The 24,968-nt window shown below is 30.9% G+C and overlaps 1 protein-coding gene and 1 non-coding gene across 2 annotated transcripts in view; one reads left to right on the forward strand and one right to left on the reverse strand.

The window, feature by feature from the left end:
* Positions 1–24,968, reverse strand: part of LOC140452389 (tyrosine-protein kinase Dnt-like) — a 363,670-nt gene that overhangs the window by 169,400 nt on the left and 169,302 nt on the right. The window contains exon 4 of the mRNA XM_072546606.1: positions 8,186–8,354. Within this exon, the coding sequence (XP_072402707.1) occupies positions 8,186–8,354 (169 nt within the window). The remainder of the gene's footprint in view (positions 1–8,185; positions 8,355–24,968) is intronic.
* Positions 12,716–12,795, forward strand: TRNAL-UAG (transfer RNA leucine (anticodon UAG)). The gene has a single exon. It is a non-coding gene; the product is annotated as a tRNA-Leu (tRNA).

Here is a 24,968-nt window from a genome sequence, read left to right on the forward strand (position 1 = left end):
CGGCCAAGGAGGAGTGGCTTTCATGGTTAACCGAAGAATAGAACACCAGATCGTAAAATACTCAATAGTGTCCGTAAGAGTTATATATATATATATATATATATATATATATATATATATATATATATATATATATATATATATATATATATATATATATATATATATATATTGTATTAAAACTGAATAAAAAATACAGCTTTCAGATAATACACTGCTATGTTAAAACTTCTACTGCGGATGACGAGTCAATACAACAACTCTACGAAGATATAACGCGAGGTAAAGACCTAGAAAAAACACATTAAGAGAAACACCAGAGGAGAGACATTAGCAAATTACGTAAGCACCGAAAAAATGTTTTGCCTGAACACGTTTTATAAAAAACAAATACAAAGAAAGTGGACATGGCGTAGCCCTGACGGTCAGGTTAAGAATGAAATAGATTTTATCCTTTCCAGTGATAGATCAATATGTAAAAGTATCAAGGTGCTGATCAAATTTAACACCGGCAGTGACCATAGACTATTTTGTGCCGATATACGTATTATCGTAAAGAGAGAAAGACGAAAACTATTAACAAAAAACCCTTTACCGACGGCAGACATCCTAGCCAGTAATAAAGAGAAATACCAAGAGGAATTAGCACGGAAACTAGTAGCAAATACCTTTGAGCACAAGAATATAGATGAACTAGCTAAGAAAATAACTAAAGACATACAAACAGTCACTAAGAAACTTTGTTGCAGAATAAGAAAACAAAAAGAAGCTTAACTAAAAACCGAGACTCTAGAACAGATAGAGAAAAGAAGAAGAAAGAAGTCCATAACGCTTTATAGTCCATAACCCGGACTATAAAGTGCTCAACAGAAGCGTTAAGAAAAATATTCGAAAAACACTCAGAGCTTATAGAACAAACCAAATTCTTGAAACCATAGAGAACAATAAGAACATGAAAGTACTATAAACATGTAAATCCACTGGTAGGAATAAAATCATAAAGATAAAAGACGACCGTGGAACATTGTGCTCGCATAAGGAAGAGATCGTTAGAGAAATCCAAAAATTTTATGAGAAGCTGTATACTTCTACTATTCCGAACCCTGGTATACCAACAAAACATATCTTAAATGTAGGCTTAGAGGATCTTCCTGAACTAATAACATCAGAAATTAGAGCCGCCCTAAAACAAATGAAAAATGGGAAAATACCAGGAGAAGATAAAATTACTTCAGAGATGCTAAAAATGGGAGACAATGCATTAGAAGGGGCAATAAGAGCATTACTGAATAAATGCCTATTGGAAGGACAAATACCAAAAGCATGGAAAAATGCTGAAATCATTCTACTCCATAAAAAAGGGGACGCCGCAAATATAGAAAACTACAGACCAATAAGCTTATTGTTACACCTTTACAAACTACTAACCCGAATAATAACAAATAGATTGACAGCTAAGCTAGATGCATACCAACTAGTGGAGCAAGCAGGCTTTCTTAAGTGTTTAAGCACAATCGATCACTTGCAAACAATCCGGAGAGTTATTGAAAAAAAAAAAAAATAGAGTACAATATACCACTACATCTGGCATTTGACGATTATCACAAAGCATTCGACAGTATCGAGAAATGGGCTTTCCTAACAGCATTGGACGACGCCAGAGAAGATATAAGATATGCTGCCCTCCTTAAGAATATATACGATGATGCTACTTTTCACGTAAAAATAGATGATGATCTGGAAACTATGAAAATTGATCTTGACAAAGGTGTGAGACAAGGCGACACCATCTCACCAAAGTTATTTACTTTGGCATTAGAAAATGTCTTCAAAAAACTAAATTGGGCCCAAAAGGGATAAAAAATAAATGGAGTATATCTTAACCATTTGCGTTTCGCAGACGACATAGTACTAATAAGCACAGATATTATCCATGAACTAAAATCAATGCTACAAGATTTAAATCACAAATCGAATCAAATAGGATTAAAAATGAATCTCGACAAAACAAAGATATTAAGCAACAGCCTAGAAAACATCACTATAGATAACATCAATATAGAAAAGGTAGAACAATATATATATCTAGGACATGCAACTAAAAACGTAAAGGAAAATCAAACCCTAGAAATTAAAAGGACACAATTGTCATGGGCTGCTTTTGGTAAGTTGAGCTTCATTCTAAAAGACAGAAAAATCCCAATACACTTAAAACGAAAAACCTATGACACTTGTATACTACCAGTTGCAACTTATGGATTGGAAACTATGGCAATAACAAGAAAAAAGGCAGAACAAAGAGTAACTCAACGGGCCATGGAGAGGGACATGTTAAATATAAGCCTCAGAGACAACATTTCTAACACCGAAATACGTCGAAGAACTAAAGTAACCGACATCATGGAAAAATAGCGACATTTAGATGGCAATGGGTAGCATATGTAGCAAGACAAGACACCCAACAGATAATCTCATAAAGTGACATTCTGGATACCTCGAGAAACAAAAAGAAGCGTGGGAAGACCCAAAAAGAGATGGATAGACGATATAACAGCTGTAGCTGGAAAGCAGTGGATGAGAATTGCAAACGACAGAGAAGCGTGGAAGCAATTGGAGGAGGCCTATGTCCAACAATGGATAAATTAAGGCTGAAGAAGAAGAAGATCACATAATACCAGACAATAGACCATGTTCTAAACTTTTTAATTTTGTATCCTTTTTTGATTTTTTTTGTGACAAAATTGACTACTCCTAACTTAATATATCAGTAAACTTTCAAAAACAAATACCTCCACTTTAATGTATTTAATTCCTTAAGCGATACTTCCTGGCCTATTCCAGGAACTGGTCATTAAATATAGCTTCAGCATAAGGACAATCCAAGCGGCATTGAAAATCCAAATGTTAGTTTATAGCATACAGTCGCTTTTCTCGATCATCGATTTTCCGCAATCTTATATTTTCTTTTAGTTTTTAGAGTTCTTTTATGCTGTGTGTGTTGCTGAAGGCGGCGTAACCAACCATTTAAACCTCCATTTAGTATACTAAAGCACTGTGACTTATAGATTCATAAGAGTCACATTAAAGACATTATAAAATCACAAATTCAACAGTTAAATTTTTTTGTAGTAAATTTATGGATAAATATTAAATTTAAAAAACATGAATTCTGAAATTTAATCCGAAATTGTTAGTATTTCTTCTACATATTAGTTTACATTTACTAAAATAATTTGTGCTCTTTTGAAAAATTTATGCAGTGATTCGCGTTATTCGAATATTAATTCTCATTAAAAAATATGAAAAATTGATTAAAAATGTATACAACATACATCCTTCTCTAATGTTTCCGCAGACAACGGAACATTCTTACACTTGTAGTATGTCCATGCATGAATGTGATCTTATATTGTCTGTTTAATTGTTGCAAAAGTCTTTTTAAGCAAAGGTATTTTTAAAAATCGACCAAGAAAAAAAACGGTTTTCAATAAGATTACCTATAAATTAGAAGTCCAGAGAGATGCAGTGAAGATACGAAATAAGAAGAACTGAAGTAATATTTTGTAATAAAATATGAATAAATGAGGCATAATAGACCTTTTCTTGATTTTTTTGCGTAATATAATTTCGTTATATATGGATATACTATAAAACAGAAGTGAGTTGCTGATGAAATCCTTCATCTCATAAATTAAAAATCTTTTAAGATATTCAATGCTGTATTATGGAATAGAATCATGTGAAGAAGAACAATGTGAATAAAATAAAAGCTTTTAAACTCTGGGTATATCGCAGAATATTACGAATTTCGCAGAGAATAAATGTTAACCATCTTTGGTAAGGATAATCTATACAAGCAGAAATAATTGATGACGAAACAAAACTCTATTTTATTTACTAGGTTCAAACAGTCAGAATAGGCTAAATTCATAAAAATGTGCTAACATAAAATAGTAATTTCTTTTTTACCAGCGACCAGTGTATGTAATTACCAGAGTCAGGCAAATAGACAAAAGTGCATATATTATGCATTTGCATATTTTTGCATTGTATTTTAAATTTTGCATATGCTGGTACATTTAAAAAAAAGTGCGTATAAAAAGTTTTCAAAACGAATTTATTTGTTGATTCATGGTTCAAATACCTTCATACCCGATATTTCCAAAATAATATTATTCTTATCTTAATCCATAACCAATTCTTAAATAGATATTTAACTGAAAATAGAAAGTAACAATTTCCAAGAATTAGCCTATGGTAGCCTTTTATTGAGTGTTGGATTATGTGATATTGGTTTTAATGGTTCTATTACATAACTTTCCTTTTCTAGGTAAGGAATATTTCAATGTAGTTTATGCTTCGAACTTAAGCAGTCACTTTTTGCAAATAAAAATGTAGAAAATATGCGCATAAATATGCACGTGTTTACCCGAAAATATGCAAATATTTTACAAAATATGCATACAAATAAATAAAAAAATCGTAAAATAGTAACAATTTTATTTAAAAAAAAAAAAAGTGTACATAACTAAATATTTCCTACTATTCATTAAGATTTACATTTATTTTAAGTAACTACATCATTTTTAAGTATGAATAAACTTATTTAGAATTATGGTAACAATAAATGACCAAGTGGTGTTCAAAATTTTCTAACAAAAACTTGTGGCTTCTGTCTGAGTACATATATTTATATATGGAAAAACTTCGTTCAACATCAACTGATGTAACGGGAGCATTTTTCAAACTAACCAAAACATTTGGTTCTAAATTAATTGTTTCCGAAATATTTCCAGCTAGAACACTGACTACTTCAGAAAGAATATGGTAACCTTTATTTTTTTCCATAGTAGCTTCAAATTTTTTTAAAATATCTTTTCCAATATTACCTCTAACGTTCCGACAACATGACGCAAATTCTTTTATTAATGCTGTACTTTCGAACAATGACCGTTTTTGTGATTCTAACTGAGTAATTGTTTTTTGAACAAAACTAAAATTTGATTTTATAAATGAAAGTTCTTGTTGAAGCAAGTTACTCTGAAAAGTTTGTTTAGAATCCAAAAGAGATTGGGAACTTTCATCTGTTAACGTATCAATTATGTTGTTTATTTTAACAAAATGATCTGCATAAAAATTAGCTGCTTCTAACCATGTTCCCCATCGCGTTAAAATAGGTTGTGGTGAAAGAGGAATGTTAGGTAGCATTTCTTTATAAAGTTGAATTCTTATAGGAGATTTAAGAAATACTTTTTTGACACTGAATATCATGGTATTTACAAGAGGAAACTTTTTTCGTATTTCCTCTGCAACTCTGTTTAATCCATGCGCTACACAAGTAACATGTATTAAATCAGGGAAAAATATTTTTAAATTTTGTCCTGCTTTCACCATATAAGGAGCAGCATCCGATAAAATAAGCAGTAATTTATTAGAAGGAATAGTTGTCGGAAGAAAAAAAGTTGCTAATGTTTCTTGTATAAAACGCGAAATTGTTAAAGCATTTGTTTTCTCAAGTTGCTGGCATGAAATAAGATGAGATTTTGGTAAGGTATCTTCTTTAAGAACACCAATCAATAAATGAGCAATATACTTTCCTGAGGAATCAGTGGTTTCGTCTACAGATATGTAAAAATAATTATCTGCAATTTCTTCCTTAATATTAATTAACACCGACGAGTATAGCCCGTTCACATTATTTCTTCTTAGAGACCGATCACTTGGAACATTAAGTTTGCAATATTTTTTTAGAAACGAACTAAAATTTACATTTGCTAATTTTGAAAGCGGTATGTTTGCAGACACTAATGCGCGACACAAGTCTTCATTAAAAGTTTCTTGCTCATCTAATTTTTTTGAAGTAGATTGGAAACATTTAGCCATTGAAGTTTGATGTTTTCCTCCTATTTTTCCTTTTTTTGCAATGTGTGAAGCAGTTCTCACATGTTGGTCTATCTGAAATTTCTTCTCACATGCTATCTATAAATAAAAATAAAAACCTTTATTTTAACCCAACCTTTAAAATATAAAAATATACAAGGTGTTTTTGGTTAATCAAATAACTGGTTTGGAAAAAAAACACTCGCTAAGTGTTTTAAATGCAGTATTAATCCACAAATTAGTTTTTGTTACTAACCATTAGTACATCATATAACTTATTTTAAAATTCAACAAAAGTTTTTTTTTGTTAATTCAATTACAATAAAAATAATTGTGTTTTAGAATAGCTGACTTCATAAAAAAAAGTAAAGGTGAAAAATTTTTCTAAATACACACCATTGTATTGTACCATGGACAATTTTTTCTCACTAAAGGAAGCTATTTTTCATTTAAAAACAACCTACGAGTACTAAATTTCAAGTAAATACGTTTATTGGTTTTAAAGTTATTGTTGTTATTAACTAAAAGAATTTAATTTTTTTAAATTTTAACACCCTGTATCTCGAGAAGTAAATAAGTCCTCATTAACTATATGGTTTTGTTCAATTTTTCGAGAAGTATCTACAGTCAAACGTTGTAAGTGTCATTTGGAAACACCCTGTATGTATGAAATATTAGATATTTAATAGAAAATATTAGATACTTACAATTTTGCCACAGACTGAACAGTAGATTTTTCCCATATCCATAGACAGCTCTTTATAAGGTTTAATCCAAGTTGAAGCACTGGTTGTTTTAGGCATTATAAAATCACAATCTTCCTTTTTGTTACGCACAATGAGTGTTTACGCTTTGAATATCAAAACAAAAATGATTTACAAATCTCAGCATCAAATTAGAAATGTTTAGGTACCTAATTCAATAAACTGGGAGATTTTGGAAAATCCCTAAATTAGGAACAAAACTATTAGCCGTTTACCTGCTGTTAAGATACAATAAATTGTAGATAGATTTGGGGATTAGATCATAAAATGCAAATGAGCGAACCCTTAGCGATTATCCAATAACTGAATGCCTCAGTGACCGAGACTTTCTAAGAATGTTGAGGGCTACTTAAATTGATCTTCTTTGAAATTGTAAATGTTTTGTACCTGTAGAGATTACGTACTTAGATCATTTCTTGATTAAAATGACTACAAAATTTTATACAAGAATTGAAATAAATTGGTATGTTTAAAAATTTTCAAATACAGTATAAAAATCTGAACTGTTATGCACTTTATGCAAACTTTTATACAAATATGCCAAAATATGAAATATTTGCATAAAATATGCACAATATGCAAAATATGCAATATGCATATTTGCCGAAGTCTAGATAGATATAGGAAGAGGACTTTGCTCAGCAGTAAAATTCGTAAGTAAATGCCATTGTATTTTATGACAATGGAAGCCAGATCCTGACCTTTGCGTACGATGTATAGCAAGAGCTAAAGGGGAACTGCTGAGGAATTTCAAACTCTTTGAAGCAAAGGCTAAACAGTATAGACTGATTAGTGAGCAAAAAACAAATTATATGGACATAGGGCAGACCACATATGAAGGCACTTAACTGAAGACTACCACAAACAACGAGAGTAAAGAGTATTGCTTTAAAAAGGTGACGCAGTTTATGTATGTAAGAGTTCACATAACAAGTAAAGTGTCTTCCCCTTAACAGTAATAAGTAAAGGGGAAGAAAGCCAAGAAATTAAGAAGCGGATTTAGAGGGGAAAGAAGACGGTCGGAGTTCTACACAATCTACTAAGACAAAAAACACCTCCAGAGAGGCAATATTGTCCTATACGGAAGCGAAACATAGGTTCTGAACAGAAATCAAGAAAATATGCTGAATATCTGAAAATGGAGTGCTTTCAGGAAGATATCCGGTTAGTAAAAGTCGAAGTCGTTTGGAGGAGACGAAAAATGCAGAGATCAGAGAGCTGTACGGGAAACCAGAAATTATCCAGATAATCTAAATAAGCCAGATATATAAAGAGACTTAGATGCTTAGGTCATCTTGCGAGAATGGCAGACGGAAGGTGAGCAAAGGACTCGGTGCTCAGAGGAGAAGGGAACGACCACAAAAAGTGGCTAAATAATAACAAGATTAACAACTAATATTTTATAAAAATAATATATTTAAACGGTTTATGACGTGAATATTTTGTTTAAATAAATGTATGTACATGCATATTAATTAATTTTTACATTACATGATTTTTCGCACCGTATATCTTTTTCATTACATATAAGATCAACTTACGTTGGTTCTTGGTTTCTACTTTTTCGTTTAACGCAAACAGCTGAAACCACAATGACCGACAAAGTAATCAGTGCAAGGGAACAAGCTGCAGCTACGTATAGAGATCCCGTTGTAGGTACCAAGTCTCCTGCTTCAAACCTAATGGAGTCGTTTCGAGAGGTGCCCATATCTGAAACAAATATCATCACGGTTATTAAGTATTTTGCACCCTAACCCAAGCAATGTATATTTTTTAGTAGAATTGACTCGATTTAAAATGATTTAATGCTGTTACAAACTATTTCTTTTCCTCTTATACTAGAATTCGGAAACATAAATGTTCCACAAGGAGCAAAATTACAAAATTAAAAAGTCGTTTAAATCAATATCTGGAACAACAATCCATTTGTCAAATTAAAAATGATTTATTTGGATGACAGGAAAGCATCATAACAGTGCGGGATTAAACAATACGTAGACATTTGTAGCCAAGTATACCTGTCAATCTATACAATAGCAAAGAGCCATCTACAAAATGTAACCAGTGAGTAAGTTTTAATGTAAATTATCGACAAAAAGGACGGAAGTTATGACGTTTGGAAATTTATGGAAAGGTTAAACCTCATACGTAGGAAATACTGCATCTCAACGTGGAATGTTAGGTGGGTGCTTGAGCCAGGTAAATTGTATATACTAGAAAATGAATTGATCAAGTAGAAGGTAGATATCTGCAAGATAAAAGACGTAGTAATAATAATTTATAAAAATTGGACAAAATACATAAAAACCTTCCAGTAATGATCGAATAAACAAAATAACCCAAAATGCTAAACCAGCCAACATGCACGTTATACAGGTATATATGCCAACATCCGAAGCGGCAGAAGCTTTAAACAAGTTTAAATAATTTCGGTATAGGTAACTGAAACGACTTCTATTTTTTTTAATAAATGCAGGATATAGTTAAGTTACAATGGGGAAGTTGTTAGTGGTGCAGTAAAGGATGAGAGTCTCTGTATGTTGTGGGGGATATTCAATGCACCTGCACCACTAGATATTTATAACCTTCCCATCTTTATTCTTGAGTTATATAATTATACGAAATAAAGGCTTCAAAATCAAATTAAAGAAGTATATTAAAAACTCAGGTGTGTCCGCAATAAAAAAAGTACAATGGAAAAACGAAAATCAATATTTTTTGAATTATGTTGATGAGGAGAAGTTTTTTCATTTAAAAACGTATAAAACTTTGCCCCAAATGGAAGGCTTGTCAGGAAAATGATAGTACGCTTTTTCGCAAGGTGAGATATATATTTATTGATTATCTTTTTACTTGGTTTTCATTAATGGGAATAAGTAATGAGAAAAAGGGAAAAATTCATTATAAAGTAAAATTATCTACAGCTTATATATATATAATATATATATATATATATATATATATATATATATATATATATATATATATATAAATATATACAACCAAACTTATATGGAATCACCATGTATTTCAAATTAGTATTTATTTCTTGTAAAAAAACTTGCTATTGTAACAAAGAATAAAGGTTTTTATTGAAAATAAACAAACCAGTAAAACAAAGATAACACTGCCCGGCACGGTATAAATTATTTGTTTTAGTTGTAAATTGAACGAAAATAAAATATGCCTTATGTGGGGTTAATAGATGTGCAAAGGGGAAAGATTATTGGTCTTGTGGAGCAATGAATTTCTCAGAGGGACATAGCTACAGTTGTAGGCGTAACACAGGGCGTTGTGTCAAAAACCTATGCTAGGTATCAGGAGTTAGGTACGCTTAAGAATAGACCAAGATAAAGTCTCCAAAAACTAACAACGACTTGCCAGGATCGTTTTATTGTCCAAGTAGCTAGAAGATACCCAATAATTTCTCACCCGCAACTCCAAAAGCAGCTTTTGGAAGGTACAGGTGTAAGTGTTTCAGTTGAAACAATTAGAAGACGACTTTGTGCCCAAGAACTATACAACAGTAGACAGTTACGGATTTCCGAGTTAACCGGGCAACACAAGATTGATCGCCTAAATTGGTGTCTTCAATACCGAAACTGGAACACATTGGAAATTGCCAAAATGTGCTATTTTCAGACCAAACCAGGATTTGTGTAAAATCATATGACCGATAAATTCGTGTACTTAGTGGGCTAGGAAGACAAATAAGAACGGAAACAGCCAGATCTGTTCACAGATCTAAAGGAGGAAGTGTTATGTTCTGGGGAAATAATATGGTCGGTGAAAAAACTTTAATTTCTTTAAATTCTCTATAGTTAGACTCTGAAAAAATGAAGTGGGAAAAACTTTAATTTTCATGCACGATAATGCACCTACCACAATAAAATATTTACAATTTGTTTAGGAGCATTCCCACGCGAATTGGAGCTTGTATAAGACCTAGTATTAGTAACACTAAATACCAAAAAAAATACATAAATAAATAAAAACAATTTAAACATTATTTCTTGTACATTTAAATTTTGTATGCTGTTGACTTTAAAACAAATAATTTCAATTTTATTATTTAAGAATTTATGGGTTTATTTAATTTTTATGTAGGTGATTAAATTGCTTTAATATATAAATATACAAAATATATATATATATATATATATATATATATATATATATATATATATATATATATATATATATATGTATATATACATATATATATATATATATATATATATATATATATATATATATATATATACACACAGCGCAAAAGTCTAGGGATATTTTTATAAATAGACGTATTTTGTTTATCTGTAATCAACTTAAAAAAAGTAATACAAAATTTGTAGTTTAAATTGTTGTTTAATATGTCAAAAACTATAAATTGCAAAAAAAACAGAAAATTGGAGCAAAAAAATATATTAAAAATCACCCATGTTTCACATACCACCATAAAATGTCAAAAATACGAAAAAATATAAACTTAAAATAAAGTATGGCCAGCGCGTTGGTTTATCACAGCTATACATCTACTGTTCATGTTCCGAATCACTTTGTTAATGTCTGCTTGACGTAGTTGTGTCCATTGTTCTCTCAGAAGCTCTTTTAATGGAAACTCATTGTAGATATTGCCCATATGTGGAGTAATTCTTCGTTGAAGCATGTTCCATACATGCTCAATGGGATTCAAGTCCAGTGATTGTGCTGGCCACGGCAATACATCAATACCCTCGTTATCCAACCAGTTTGTTACAATATGCGCAACATGTGGTCAAGCATTATCATGCATAAAGTAAAAATTTTCTCCAACAGCTGCAGCAAACGGGCGCACAACAGGTTCAAGAATAGTGTCCAAATATTGCTGACTTGTGAGAAAGCCACGTGGGAAAACGAGGTCAGTTCTTCGGTCAATCATGATTCCGCCCCATACCATTAATGTACCACCTCTATGTACATACACTTCTTGAAGATGTCGTAATCGTTCTCCGGGACGTCTCCAAACTCTTGTCCGACGAGAATCTGGATGAAATCCATATCTAGACTCGTCACTAAACAAAACTGTGGCCCAGTCATTGTCAGTCCAATTCTGAAACTCTTGACACCAGGTTAATCTTGCAGCGCGATTGCCTCTAGATAGAGGTGGACATCCTAGTGGTCGCCGACTACGAAGATTGGCTTCGTGGAGACTATTCCTCACAGTACTGCTGCTAATTGTTACATTATGTGCAAGTTGTAATTCATTAACCAACTCGGCTGCTGTGATTGTTGGCTGCCTTCTGGCATTTAAAATTAAATATCGGTCTTGAGCGACGGTTGTAGAGCGACCACGTCATGGATGTTGCTCGGCTGGACTCCCAGTGTCTCTAAACCGACGCCACAAACGACTTACGACGCTTTGGGAGACACCCAGCTGATCAGCAAATTGAGTTTGTCGCATACCAGCTTGAAGGAGGCCCACGGCTCTATTCATCTCGTCCAACGTTAAATGTTGTCGTTACATGGTAAAAAGACAATATCTTTAACTCACCTATTAAGCAAGAATGGTATAAAGTGACTAAAATTAAAAATAAACAAAACATAAAAATGTCGATTTTTTTGTCCCTTATAAAAAACATTCTAAAACACGTATTGCTATCAGTTTTACAATTTTTTTTTAATAAAATGTGAGTGTCTGTATTAACAATTATAGTACAAGCAAATTTATATGGTCATGAAATTTCTGTCATTGGTATTGTCAAATTATTAAAATATCCTTAGACTTTTGCGTTGTGTATATATATATATATATATATATATATATATATATATATATATATATATATATATATATATATATATATATATGTATATATTTATATAATTAATCCAACTATTTCATAATTGATAATGGTTAATAATTCATAATAGTGGGTATAATGCTATTTAATACAAGAAATTTAAAATCATGGAAATTATATTTGGTAAATAAATGTTTTGATAGTTTTTAAAGAATTTACAAATGAAATTAAGAAAAATTAATAGGTATATTAAATCTTTAAGTCTAACGTCGAAAATATAGCGCTAACGGCAGCGTGGCCGAGCGGTCTAAGGCGCTGGTTTTAGGCACCAGTCCGAAAGGGCGTGGGTTCGAATCCCACCGCTGTCAAGTCCTTTTTGCTATTTTTATTTGCATATTTATTGGCATATTAATGCCACTTATCGATTTCCTTAAGTTTAAATTTTTATTTTGCAATTATTTCGCACTATGTGCAATATATGGAATTATTACTTTTATTTTAATATTTATTTTTTTAGTTAAACGGAACAAAAGGTAAACGGAAAAATAATTTATGATGTACAATAATTCCGTCACCGTTCACGCTTGTCTTACACTATCCTCGTTAGATTTGACAAATAGCCAGGCAGTCAGGTTTCCCCTATTTAGTAGATCTCACGCACATTTTGTGGTGATTAAACACTTGTTGCTGTCAGCTCAGATTTATTTTCCAGTCAGCTGAATAAATGATATTCTTGTTGTCGCTTATTGTTCCCTGCTTGCACTATTTCCTGCAATTCAGGCTGTATGATATTTGCCTTTTAGAAAAAAGAAACTCTGAATTTTAGGTTAACTTGCGGCGTGGCATTTCCCTACACAGACTGACTAAATTAATGATGAACGAGATTTAAAAACGTGCTGAATGAAATATAACATTAATCAAAACAAATTACTAAAAATTTCACTCAACGTATCAACTCCGAAATTAGTGAGGTTTACACAAATGTTTTTAATTCAAAAAATAGTCCTCGTGCAGTTATAAATCTCAGGAGGATTTGGAAATAGTAATCTAAATCACCTAAACGCTGAATCAACGGGAGGTTTAAAAATTAAACTTAATTTAAATATCTTTGTTTTACATATCCCATTTTACCTGTTTTAAAATTGTGGCTGAATGTTTCGGTGGCCTATACTATACAGTAAAAAACAACCCCATGAGTTTGTACAAATTGTTTTTAAAGTCTCAAAACTACTTAACTACAGGTTTTATGCTTCGCCCAAGTCGCCCCAATTTAACTTCCTCGTAACTACAGTTATTACCCCATTAACCCACAGGAGTAAAAATAAAAATGTTTTCCTAAAGGTATATTCTAAAACTTCCACCGTTAATAGGTTAGTTAAAAGTTTCTCTCCTACAGTTCGTGAAGTCTTTTAGTCTTTTGTGGCGAGTGCATTGAAAAGTTGATCGTTCTTCGCCCTTGAAACATTTTTTGATTAGATCCCTGACTAAGCCGCTTTCCATTTCTGAATGAATTCTCATAGAATACTTTCCGATGGCCCTCGGAACGTTTGTGATACGATAAATTGAGCTTTTTCAATTCTACGGCCTGTCCGATGGGCAAATGTGAAGACGTACTTTGTGTTATTTCATTTCAATTGACTGTATCGACGTTATTTCACAATAGTAAGTGCAAGGCGACAACGGGGCATCAAAAGATCAAAAGAGAAGTATTATATGAATTGTCTATTACAAAATCTTTTTATAAGATATATTATTTAAAATATATTTTTTTCCAGCGTGAATTACGTTGCGCATAATAATATAATAAATCAAAGATCGGAAGAACAAAGATTGGAGATCACAATAGATGGAATAAAATATTTACTACAAGAGACGAAAAATAATAAATCTTCAGGCGAAGAAGATCAAATAACCACAGAAGCAATAAAAATTCGATGAATTTTCCGGTGACATTCGTTGATACAGGTATCTAACAATTGCTTTTGATCCTAAATTTGGTGATAACAATTTGCATTAAACATAATATGCTACAAATTAAATTAATACTAATGTTTGTACACAATGTAAGATTGTTATTTGATTTTAAATACTTAAAGGGGAAGACCAGTAAACTATATGGAAAAGAGAGACAATTTTACTAAGAAAGCATAGAAAATCCTTTAAAATTGGGGATTGTAAAGTTATGTTTATAATTTATTGCTCAGTTATTGTAAGAATATCTTCAAAAGTTGATTTTTTGAAAGCAATTAATAACAATTCTAGTAATTCACAAAAATTGATTTTGCTTGAAAATAAGGATTAAGTCACGAGTATTCAGCTTTAAAAATTTTCCTTATTCGTTATTGCAAAACTGAAATTGTTTATCCAAAAAGCTTTTACCTACAACGTTATTAAGCGTAAAATATTGGGTCTATATGAATTCTGAAAGCACCAGATTGAAGAAAAAGACTCATTTTATCAAATTAAGTCATTTAAGGATCATGCCTCCTCACCACAAAGCTGGAGCTATAATCCTATAGCTTTTTAAGAAAATAATAAATAAAAGACTAGAGGAAAAACTAGACTCCTTCCAAACAGTAGATCAGGCAGACTTTCGTTTAGGATACGAAACAAAAGAAAATTTTCTTTCATTAAAATTACTGACCAAGAAAACAATAACTTTCAGAAAGCATTTGGCAGCAATGAAATGTATGCGATTCTGGTGGCTCTTTTCGGAAAGACTAAAGAATGTATTTAATACAGTAAAGTTTGATACATAATAATTACAGCAACTCAAAACGACAGGGTAGGGTGATATATCATTCTCAAAACTATTTGAGACTATTTTAGAATATGCTTTTAAGACCCTAGATTGGGATAATGAACCCCTAAAAATATACAATCTACGCTTTTCGAACGAAACATAACTAATAAGAAAAGGTTTGAAAGAGGCCGATTTAAAAAAGAAAGGGTTGGAGCAGCAAGAAAAAGATATCTTGTACATAAATATGACATTTGGTACAAGGGAGAACAAAATGTATTGTAGATCGCAGTGTGGAAATATCTACGACATAAGATGATCACTTTACCTACAATCTATATTATATATTAATATGGCAAAAGTTTTTGGGTGATATGAAATATTCGAAATGAAAACGATAAATTGTATTTCATAAACAATAAATATTTCTTGGTACCCACATAAAATAATCTGAACAGAAGCTGCCAATCACGCTTCCTAAAATAAATATTAATGTTCCCTTCAATTCTAATAAAACGACTTTGCATATGAAATACGCAAAATAACCGCATTCTTCATTCTCTAACAAAACATGATATAACCTATTAAATTAATCGAGAAGTTGTAAAAAGTTATTTTTGTTTTGAACCAAAACTCACGTCCGCCATTCTTGTTACAATAATAAAGCTGTTTTATAGAAAAGTGGTAATTGCAATGAGTGTTTTATTGTCTGGATCAAATTGGAATGGAAATCTACAGATAGATTGGAATAGTTTTAATTTTAACTCAAATATCTGGGTATTAAAATTATTATATATATATATATATTTAGCAAAACTAGTTGGAAGGTATGCGGTCTGTCGTGTATTTGTAAATAAATCTCCTTTTTTTCTTGACGTCTCTATATTTCACGAATGGTTTGTTCCGTTCATCAGAAGAAAATAACTAAGTGTATTTTTAAACATTTCCATGTTTAAAACAGTATTTCAGTACTGTTTAAAAATACTTTTAATTCTTTTCTCCTAATGAAGCTAACAAACAATTAGCAAAATATATAAAGAAAAAAGGGGTTTTAATTATAAATATACAATAGAGCACATACCTGCTAATTCGCGACAATATATATATATATATATATATATATATATATATATATATATGCAAACAACACAGTTTATTAGGGTTGCAGTCAGAAAATTGGCCGGGATGTTAATGAAACACTCTTATGACTTTTTGTCTAGCTTTCGGAATGGTTTTGTTCCTTTTTCAAGACACTGTAATAAGAAAAAAAAATGTAAATATTTATAAAATATAGTAGTCGTTAAGATTATTTGTAAAAGCATAGACACTCAACATTAATAACACATATATAAAATATAAAATAGTGGACAAAATACATTTTAAAATTCTTTAAAATTTAGATACAGATAGTAAAAATTTAGTTTGTCATCTTTTACTGGTGTGTTTTAACTCTGACACATAGAGAACAAAAAGAAAAAATCCTATGATTAAAAAGTAATTAGGTGTACTTAATATTATATTTCTTTTTAAGAAATGCTAGAGGCCCATCTTAGGTGATTTTAATTTTTAAACCTGTCTTATGGTATGCAACATGTTATGCATATAAGTGTAATTTGTGTGGGTACAGGTAGATATTAATTTTATTTTGGATGTTTTTCCAGTAAGTAACAATAAATGTTGCTCAGTTTATCTATATCTGACTTTTTATTGATGCAAAATGTACTAGATTTTATGGAACACATTTCCAAGAAAACACGTTTTGAATGGTTCTTTTCCTTTGCCAAAATACAGGAATCCTCGAAATTAAATTCATGTTTCAACGTTAATGCATGTTCTGTCAATGCACATGTATTTTTTTTCTTATTACAGTGTCTTGAAAAAGGAATAAAACCATTCCGAAAGCTAGACAAAAAGTCATAAGAGTGTTTCATTAACATCCCGGCCAATTTTCTGACTGCAACCGTAATAAACTGTGTTGTTTATTTATATTGACAGTCACTAATATCCAGTATTTCTTATATATATATATATATATATATATATATATATATATATATATATATATGTATATATAATATATATATATATATATATGTATATATAATATATATTTATTTATATATTTAATATATATTTATTTATATATATATATATATATATATATATATATAATAAGCTTTTTCAAATGTTACGTAGATGATTAGATTTTTGAACAGAAAAAAGTGATGTTAGAAGATTGGAGACAATCCTATATTCCTCGAATATATAGCATGAGTACATAAACAAATACGAAAAATTACAGAAAAATGCAGAGCAGTAATATCGAACATTAGTAGGTTATATCCTGGAATGTCAATGAACAGATCTTAAATAAAAAGATACAGAAGAACAACGAGAACAAGATTGACAATATTTTCACAGTAAAAATCACGTAGAGAAAAAAAATCATATAGCCTTAATTAATTTAGAAAAAGCATATCCTAACCTGCCAATTTCAAGAGCGTGGAGCTATGCAAAAATTAAAATAAGAAACGATATTAGAAATGAATATTATGTGTAGAAATAAAGGGAAAAAAATTAAAAGGCAGTTTAAAACGGATTCAGGAGAAAATGGAATAAATATGGAGGGGATAAGCTATCTGAGGTAATGCAGAAAAAAATAAAAACTATATGGAATATAAAATGCGTTTCCATGTAAAATATTATAGTCCAGGCAGGATCTGTCTTAAATTGTACATTTTTCATGGGAGTCTATGTTTTTGCTGGAATCCTTTCAGGATGTACCTTGTATCAAATATAAGCCAATCACAAACCTTGTGCTTAATTTTTTATTTAACAAAATCTGAAAAATTTTTTTGATTTTTGCGCCCATATTTTACCTACAACTCGAGAGATATTGCTCATACAGGAAAAACTTATAGAAAATAAAAGTTTGGTTTTTTAATTTTACATAACATTTGGCTAGCTAGAAATTGAAAGTTTAATTTTTTCTGTTTAAAAAATAACAATAATGGGAAAAATGGAACAAAAAATGGAGTTTTTTCTTTAAATTTTATCGCATTTTACGCATTATATTGAGCCTTTTTTGTCTAGAAAAACTTTATAATACGACTAAAACGTGTACTAAATTTCGTTAGGATTGATTTATGAGTTTTTGCATAATAACTTTGCAATCCAGGGCCTACAAAAAATTGGAAATTTGTAAAATTATACAGCGCCCCAAATTAGTCGTATTCTATAGTTTTTCTAGGCGGAATATTATATAATATAATTTATATATATATTTTATATAATAAATTATTATTAAGAGTTTAAAAAGTTACAAGAAAAAACTTCATTTTTGCACCTTTTTTATACAACTTTTAGCCAGTCATGTAAAATTAAAAACGAAACTTTTACCTTCTTTCAGTTTTATTTTGTACGAACAATATCTCTCGAATTATAGGCAAGAATATGGGCGCAACAAGCAAAAATTTCCGATTTTTTTCAGATTTTGTTAAATTAAAAATTAAGCACAAGGCTTGGGACTGAAGAATATCGTTATTATTAATACAATGTGATATACAATGATAATACAATGTGATATACAATGATAATACAATGTGATAAATACATCCTAAAGTGATTCTAGCAAAAAAATAGACTCCTATGGAAAATGTCCATTACAGTCTGCTTTTCAACCTATCCTGCGTGAACTATTATCCAAAACTATAAAAGCAAACAGGATACAGTTTTTATGCTACATTCGCTTAAAAGTCTGTCTGAAAGAGCAGGATTAAAGATAAACTTTGAGAAAACTAAACTTATGACAAATCTCGTAATGAGTGGAAATATAACTATCGACAATAATACCATACAACAAACAGACACTTACAAATATCTGGGACACGAGATCAAAATAAACAGAGACAATCAAACAAATGAAATACAGAGGCGAATAGGCCTGACATGGGCAGCATTCGGCAAACTAAGCCATATTCTAAAAAGTTCAATTCCCATGTGTCTCAAGCGAAAAGTTTATAACCAATGTGTTTTACCTGTACAAACTTATGGAGCAGAGACTTTAACACTCACGCAGAAATCTGCGAATAAACTAAGAGTTACACAACGAGCCATGGAACGTGCAATGCTGAATGTGAGCCTCCGAGACCACATAACAAACCGACAAATCAGGCAAAGATCAGGAGTTCAAGACGTCATCGAAAGAACCACGAGACTTAAGTGGAACTGGGCAGGACACTTAGCCAGAACACAAGATGGACGATGGACAAGACGAATTATGGAATGGAGGCCCAGAAATTATAAAAGAAGCCGAGGACGACCACCGACTAGATCGACCGACGACATAAAAAGAGTAGCGGGAAACTGGCTACAAGCGGCCCAGTGTAGAGAACACTGGAAAGAACTGAGGGAGGCCTATGTCCAGCAGTGGACGGGACTGGCTGATTGATGATGATGATGATAAAAGCAAACTCAGAATAGTTCACGTAGCATATTATAGGAAAATATTAATATGCATTTTAAAAAGAAAGATCAGAGACTGATCACAGTTTTACACCGAAACCAACCGAGTTCATTAATACGAGATGAATATATTATTCCAATATAATGCTGTCCTAAATCATTTAAACAGTCTTTCTGTTACTTATTAGAAATTAATTACTGAAACTATAGGGGAGACTAATATTATTCTAAAAAAAACTTAGAACTAGAATTTTTACCTGAAAACTGTTAAAAATTGGAACAGAAAAGATAGCCACGAGTTAAATGCAAGAATAAAAATAATAAAAAGAATAAAAACAAAACAGATAGGCACAAATTCACAAATTCATAAAATGCTTGTATCAAATATTGTGCCAAGACGTGCCAAATTGCATATTACATATTATATACAAGTGCTATATACGTGAAAAACATGAACGCTGAACCAACTCACAACTTCGAGAGTTAACATGAGATGGACAAGTAAAGGGTGATGATAGCAGATATATGTCTTGAAAATAATTGAAGTGAGTTGAATCTAGTGGAAATTCACAGAAATAATGAAAGCTAGATAGCCCTATAAGCAAAGAGTGACAGTAAGAAAAAAAGTTTTTTAGGAATTTGAAATACACAAAACTTTGAAGTTTTTAAACACAAAAGCAATTGGTAAATTTGAGTATCAAGAATAATAATATTGCAAAATGAATATTAAACTTACGGAGTTCTCGGATTACTGAAATGTTAGATGAGGAATTCTTGTTCTTCTTAGTGCTACGAGATTTTGTGTGTGGTGTTCTGGGTGACTTCTTGGTTTTGGCCATCTTCTTATGCTGGTGTCTGAGTGTACTATTTTGAAGCCCGTAACAAACAAAACTGGTTTAGTCATGTAGTGACAGGGTCTTTTATTTCTTTTATATTAAGAGAAGGGGTAAGTTCTGGATAGCTGGTGATTGGAGCAAGGAAGCCCGGTGATAAAACAAGATTTTGCGCAGATTTGTTTGGCAAAGTTTTAGGGGTTGAGTTTTACAGAACAATTATTGTAGTTTATTACCACCAGCGAAGATATGTTAATCCAATTTCCTTAATCACTCAATCGCAGTGGAAAAATTTTATAGCCAGAAACCATTTGCATCAGGGCCATTAAAACCAACAAAAATGCAATACTTAATGTACTCCAATTAGATATAACCCTTTAAGATTTTTAAGGTTTTCCCCATCAGTTATCAATTTTATTGGTCCATCACCTAATTGAACTCTTAAAAGCATTTTTACTACTTGAGGAGTGAATATTTTTCCAATAATTAACCATCTAATCTAATCTAAAACTTGGCAGGATGCCAGGGAGATATTGGAGACGATTATACTACTGTTGTCGATAAACTGATATATTACATACGCAGTAAGTAACATCGAGATATAAATAATATAAAAGTTAAATATTTTCTTATTTCCGTGCTACCTCTCCAATCTTTTGTATCAGTCCTCGTATAAGTAAAAACCACGTCACGATCACATATATTTTCTTATCAAATACCCCTCCCTGGTATATCTGCATTATTTTTTGTGAATTTTGAAAGTTATTTTGTAGCGAAAATAAAAACGGGAAACTTCAAAGAGATTACCCATTATATTTTTGAATCAGAGGTCACAGGAAAAGTACTTCAGAAACATATTTTCATCCAATTTCCTTCCTTTCGCTGACTAGGTAACAAGCTAAAAGTGAGAGGGGTGTTTTAATCCTGAGCTATAAGGAGTTTGGCTTTTAAGCAGGGCTGTGCAATAAAAAGAATCGGGGGTTGAAGGTATTAGTTTTTTTTGTCGGATATATAACAACAAAATAAGTATCTATATGCAATAGACATTATAAGTTGAAAACAGACAGATATGTTATATATATATATATATATATATATATATATATATATATATATATATATATATATATATATATATAAATAATATATATATATAAAGAATAAGAAAAAAAAAAGAAGTACTTGTGACTCGTTTGGAACAAATATATAACTGTTTTGGATGGGTTGGAGTCAATAAAAGGGCTGTTGGTTAACTATTTTTTTAATCTTGAGCTTTCATTTGTGTTTACAATTATTATCAAGAGCTAAAAAAGACAAAATATCTTACAAGGTTGAACTAAAAAGAAAAAACAATTTTTGTTAACTTACCAAATAAAAATTAGTTTAGTAAGTAAAAATTACTGCTAATACATCTTAAAAATAATTAATATAAAAATGTTTAAATCTAATAAATGTTTCTCTGAAAATTTTTATAATTTTGAAAACATTTTTTTAATACAAAAATAATTGAATTTATAAATAAGTTAAAATAGCAAACTGCAATAATTACAAATAAGCCTCAATGTCATAAATGCCAACATAAAATTTTTATTTTTGACAATTATATTGCCAAAAGTAAAATTTCGTTTAAACATTCTTTTTTGTTTAATAACAAAAAAGAAGAAGATTTATTCACCGTTGACAGATGTCTGAAAAAATGTAACAGATATATGGAGAATTAAATATGACATTTTACTAGTTTTATATATAAATCATAAAGAAAGAATATAATTATAAATTTTGCTTAGATTTTGAATTTCTGATCTTTTGTTTAAATTATTATCACATAATAAAATGAAATGGTTTGTATATATATATATATATATATATATATATATATATATATATATATATGTGGATATTTTAGGTTTTGTACTCAAATACTGGCCTTTAGGTAAAACTCTTTAAGGTTTGTTAAGCTTTCGAGTTTATTTAACTCTTTCTCAAAACATACTAAAAATTAAAACAAAAAACTACATTAGACAATGAAGTTGTTGTATCTTTAACAGGCTTACCCTTGTGAGGATTGTACAAAAAATTAACAGAATTACTTAACATTTGACATTAGGTATATTATTTCATTTTCTTTTACTTTTAGTGAAAACTTATTACTATGGTGACCATGTCTCTTCTATTTTTTAAATTCGTTTTAGGTTAGTTTGACAGAGGAAGGGTCTATGTTTATGCAAACCTTCATTGTAAATTTTGACATAATATGTAAAAATGTTTCGTTTGCATTTATTAAACAAGCAACAGAGTTTATGTTAATAAGTAATTAAGAAGGAAAAAAACCAAACACAAATAAACAATAAATTTTATCTTATTTGAACTTTTTTGTGTAACTTTTAAAGAACTTTTATATAGTTGCTGTTCTTTTATTTATCGTAGATTTGATAATTTGCATAAAATAATGCTGATTTTTTATTTGCTCTTTATCGTAGATGGATGTGCTGAAAAGTAATTAAGAAACCGGTTGCTACATATTGGTTTTCTATACCATTCTGTTTTAGAACGTTGTTTGAATCACAGTGTAATATCATATCTAATATTAAATAATATTAACCTAATATTAAATATGAAAAATAGGGTCATAACTTTGTCACATCCTGAATATAGAACAGCCGGTCTTAAAAAACTAAAAACGATCATGTTAGAGAATTTATTCCCAGCTAACCTTCTAAATAGACTTATTTTTGGTGTCTCACAAGTCATAACAACAGATCAAACAGAAGTTTCAACAAACAACCAAAATACATTGTACCACTCTTTACCATATATTCCAGGTTTAACAAATAGACTAATAAATTCATTTAGAGAAGTACCTAATACCAAAATTGGAACCAGAAATATAAAAACAATATCTAAATTACACAGAAAAATTAAAACACCCTTAAATATTAAAGAAAGCTCCAATGTAGTGTACTCTCTACCCTGTGATAATTGCAATAAAATATGTATTGGAGAAACGTCCAGAAATTTGTCCGGAACGTTAACATGGCACAAGAGTGACATTAATCTGAATTATGTTGAAGTACAAACATGTGCATTAAGTGAACATTCTATTACAATGGGCCACACGCCTAACTGTGACCAAACAGAAATATATATATATATATATATATATATATATATATATATATATATATATATATATATATATATATATATATATATATATATATATATATATTCTTCTTCTTCTAATGGCGCTACAACCCTTTGTGAGTCTTGGCCTGCTTAACAATGTTCTTCCATTCTGCCCTGTCGGATACTTTCCTTTGCCACTGCCTGATATTCATGGTTTTAAGATCCCTCTCTACGTCGTCTATCCATCTTTTACGGGGCCTTCCTCTTGTTCTGTTTCTTCTCTCTGGGGCATTCTTTCTAGGTGACCAAGCCAGTTTAGTCTTTGTACAAATCTGACAATATCTGCGCTCTGCATTAGTTCATCCAGCTTGTGGTTCATTTTAATTCTCCACGAACTATCGCTGCATTGGGTTGGTCCAAATATCTTCCTTAGTATTTTGCGCTTAAATATTCTCAATTGATTTTCATCAGTGGTTGAGAGGGTCCACGTTTCACATCCATATGTGACCACTGGTCTAATTACTGTTTTGTAGATTCTCAGCTTAGACTCACGATTCAGTAACTTACTTTTCATTAAGTCTTTGTATGCATAAAAGCACTTATTACCGCTAAGAATCCGTGCTTGTATTTCTTGACTGATGTTGTTGTTGTCATTTATTATTGAGCCTAGGTAAGGAAAAGTGGAGGCATATTTGTAGGTATGGTTGTCTACCTTCAGATTCTCATGTTCATTCGATTTTGTGCACTCCATATATTTTGTTTTGCTTTCATTTATATATAGACCAAACGTAGCAGCTTCTCGTTTCAGTTCTATGACTTTTTCGCTCAATACCCTTTTGTTGCGGCTTATTATGGCAACATCATCCGCATATGCGCATATTTGCATAGCTCTTGTATTAATACAGCCGTTTACATCCAGTTTTCTAACAACAGCTTCTAAAGTTAGATTAAAAAGTGTTGTTGATAAGGCATCCCCTTGTCTTACTCCATTTTCAATATCAAAGGCCTGCGTCATATCTCCATCTATTCTCACATAGCTTTGGAACCCTCCAGAGTCATTCGTATAAGTTTAACCAACTTATTGGGTATCCCTAACATAGATAGTTGCTTTAACATCTTTTGTCGATCTACTCCATCAAACGCCTGTTTGAAATCGATATATATATATATATATATATGTTTGTTTTGAGGTTTCCGCGGGAGCTATATGTGCTGTCACTATTTTTCCGGGTTTGACTCCGCGTTGTAAAATGCTGGTTTTCTTGAAAACCATTGTTTTGGCGACGTTTCGGCAAGGTCTCACTTGCCATTCTCAAGCCGGGTGGATCTACTTCTCGTCGTTACTTGAGACCAGTACTAATCATAGAAGTTCCAGGAA

Source organism: Diabrotica undecimpunctata, chromosome 10, assembly GCF_040954645.1.
Source record: "Diabrotica undecimpunctata isolate CICGRU chromosome 10, icDiaUnde3, whole genome shotgun sequence".
In the NCBI taxonomy this organism is placed as follows: Eukaryota; Metazoa; Arthropoda; class Insecta; order Coleoptera; family Chrysomelidae; genus Diabrotica; species Diabrotica undecimpunctata.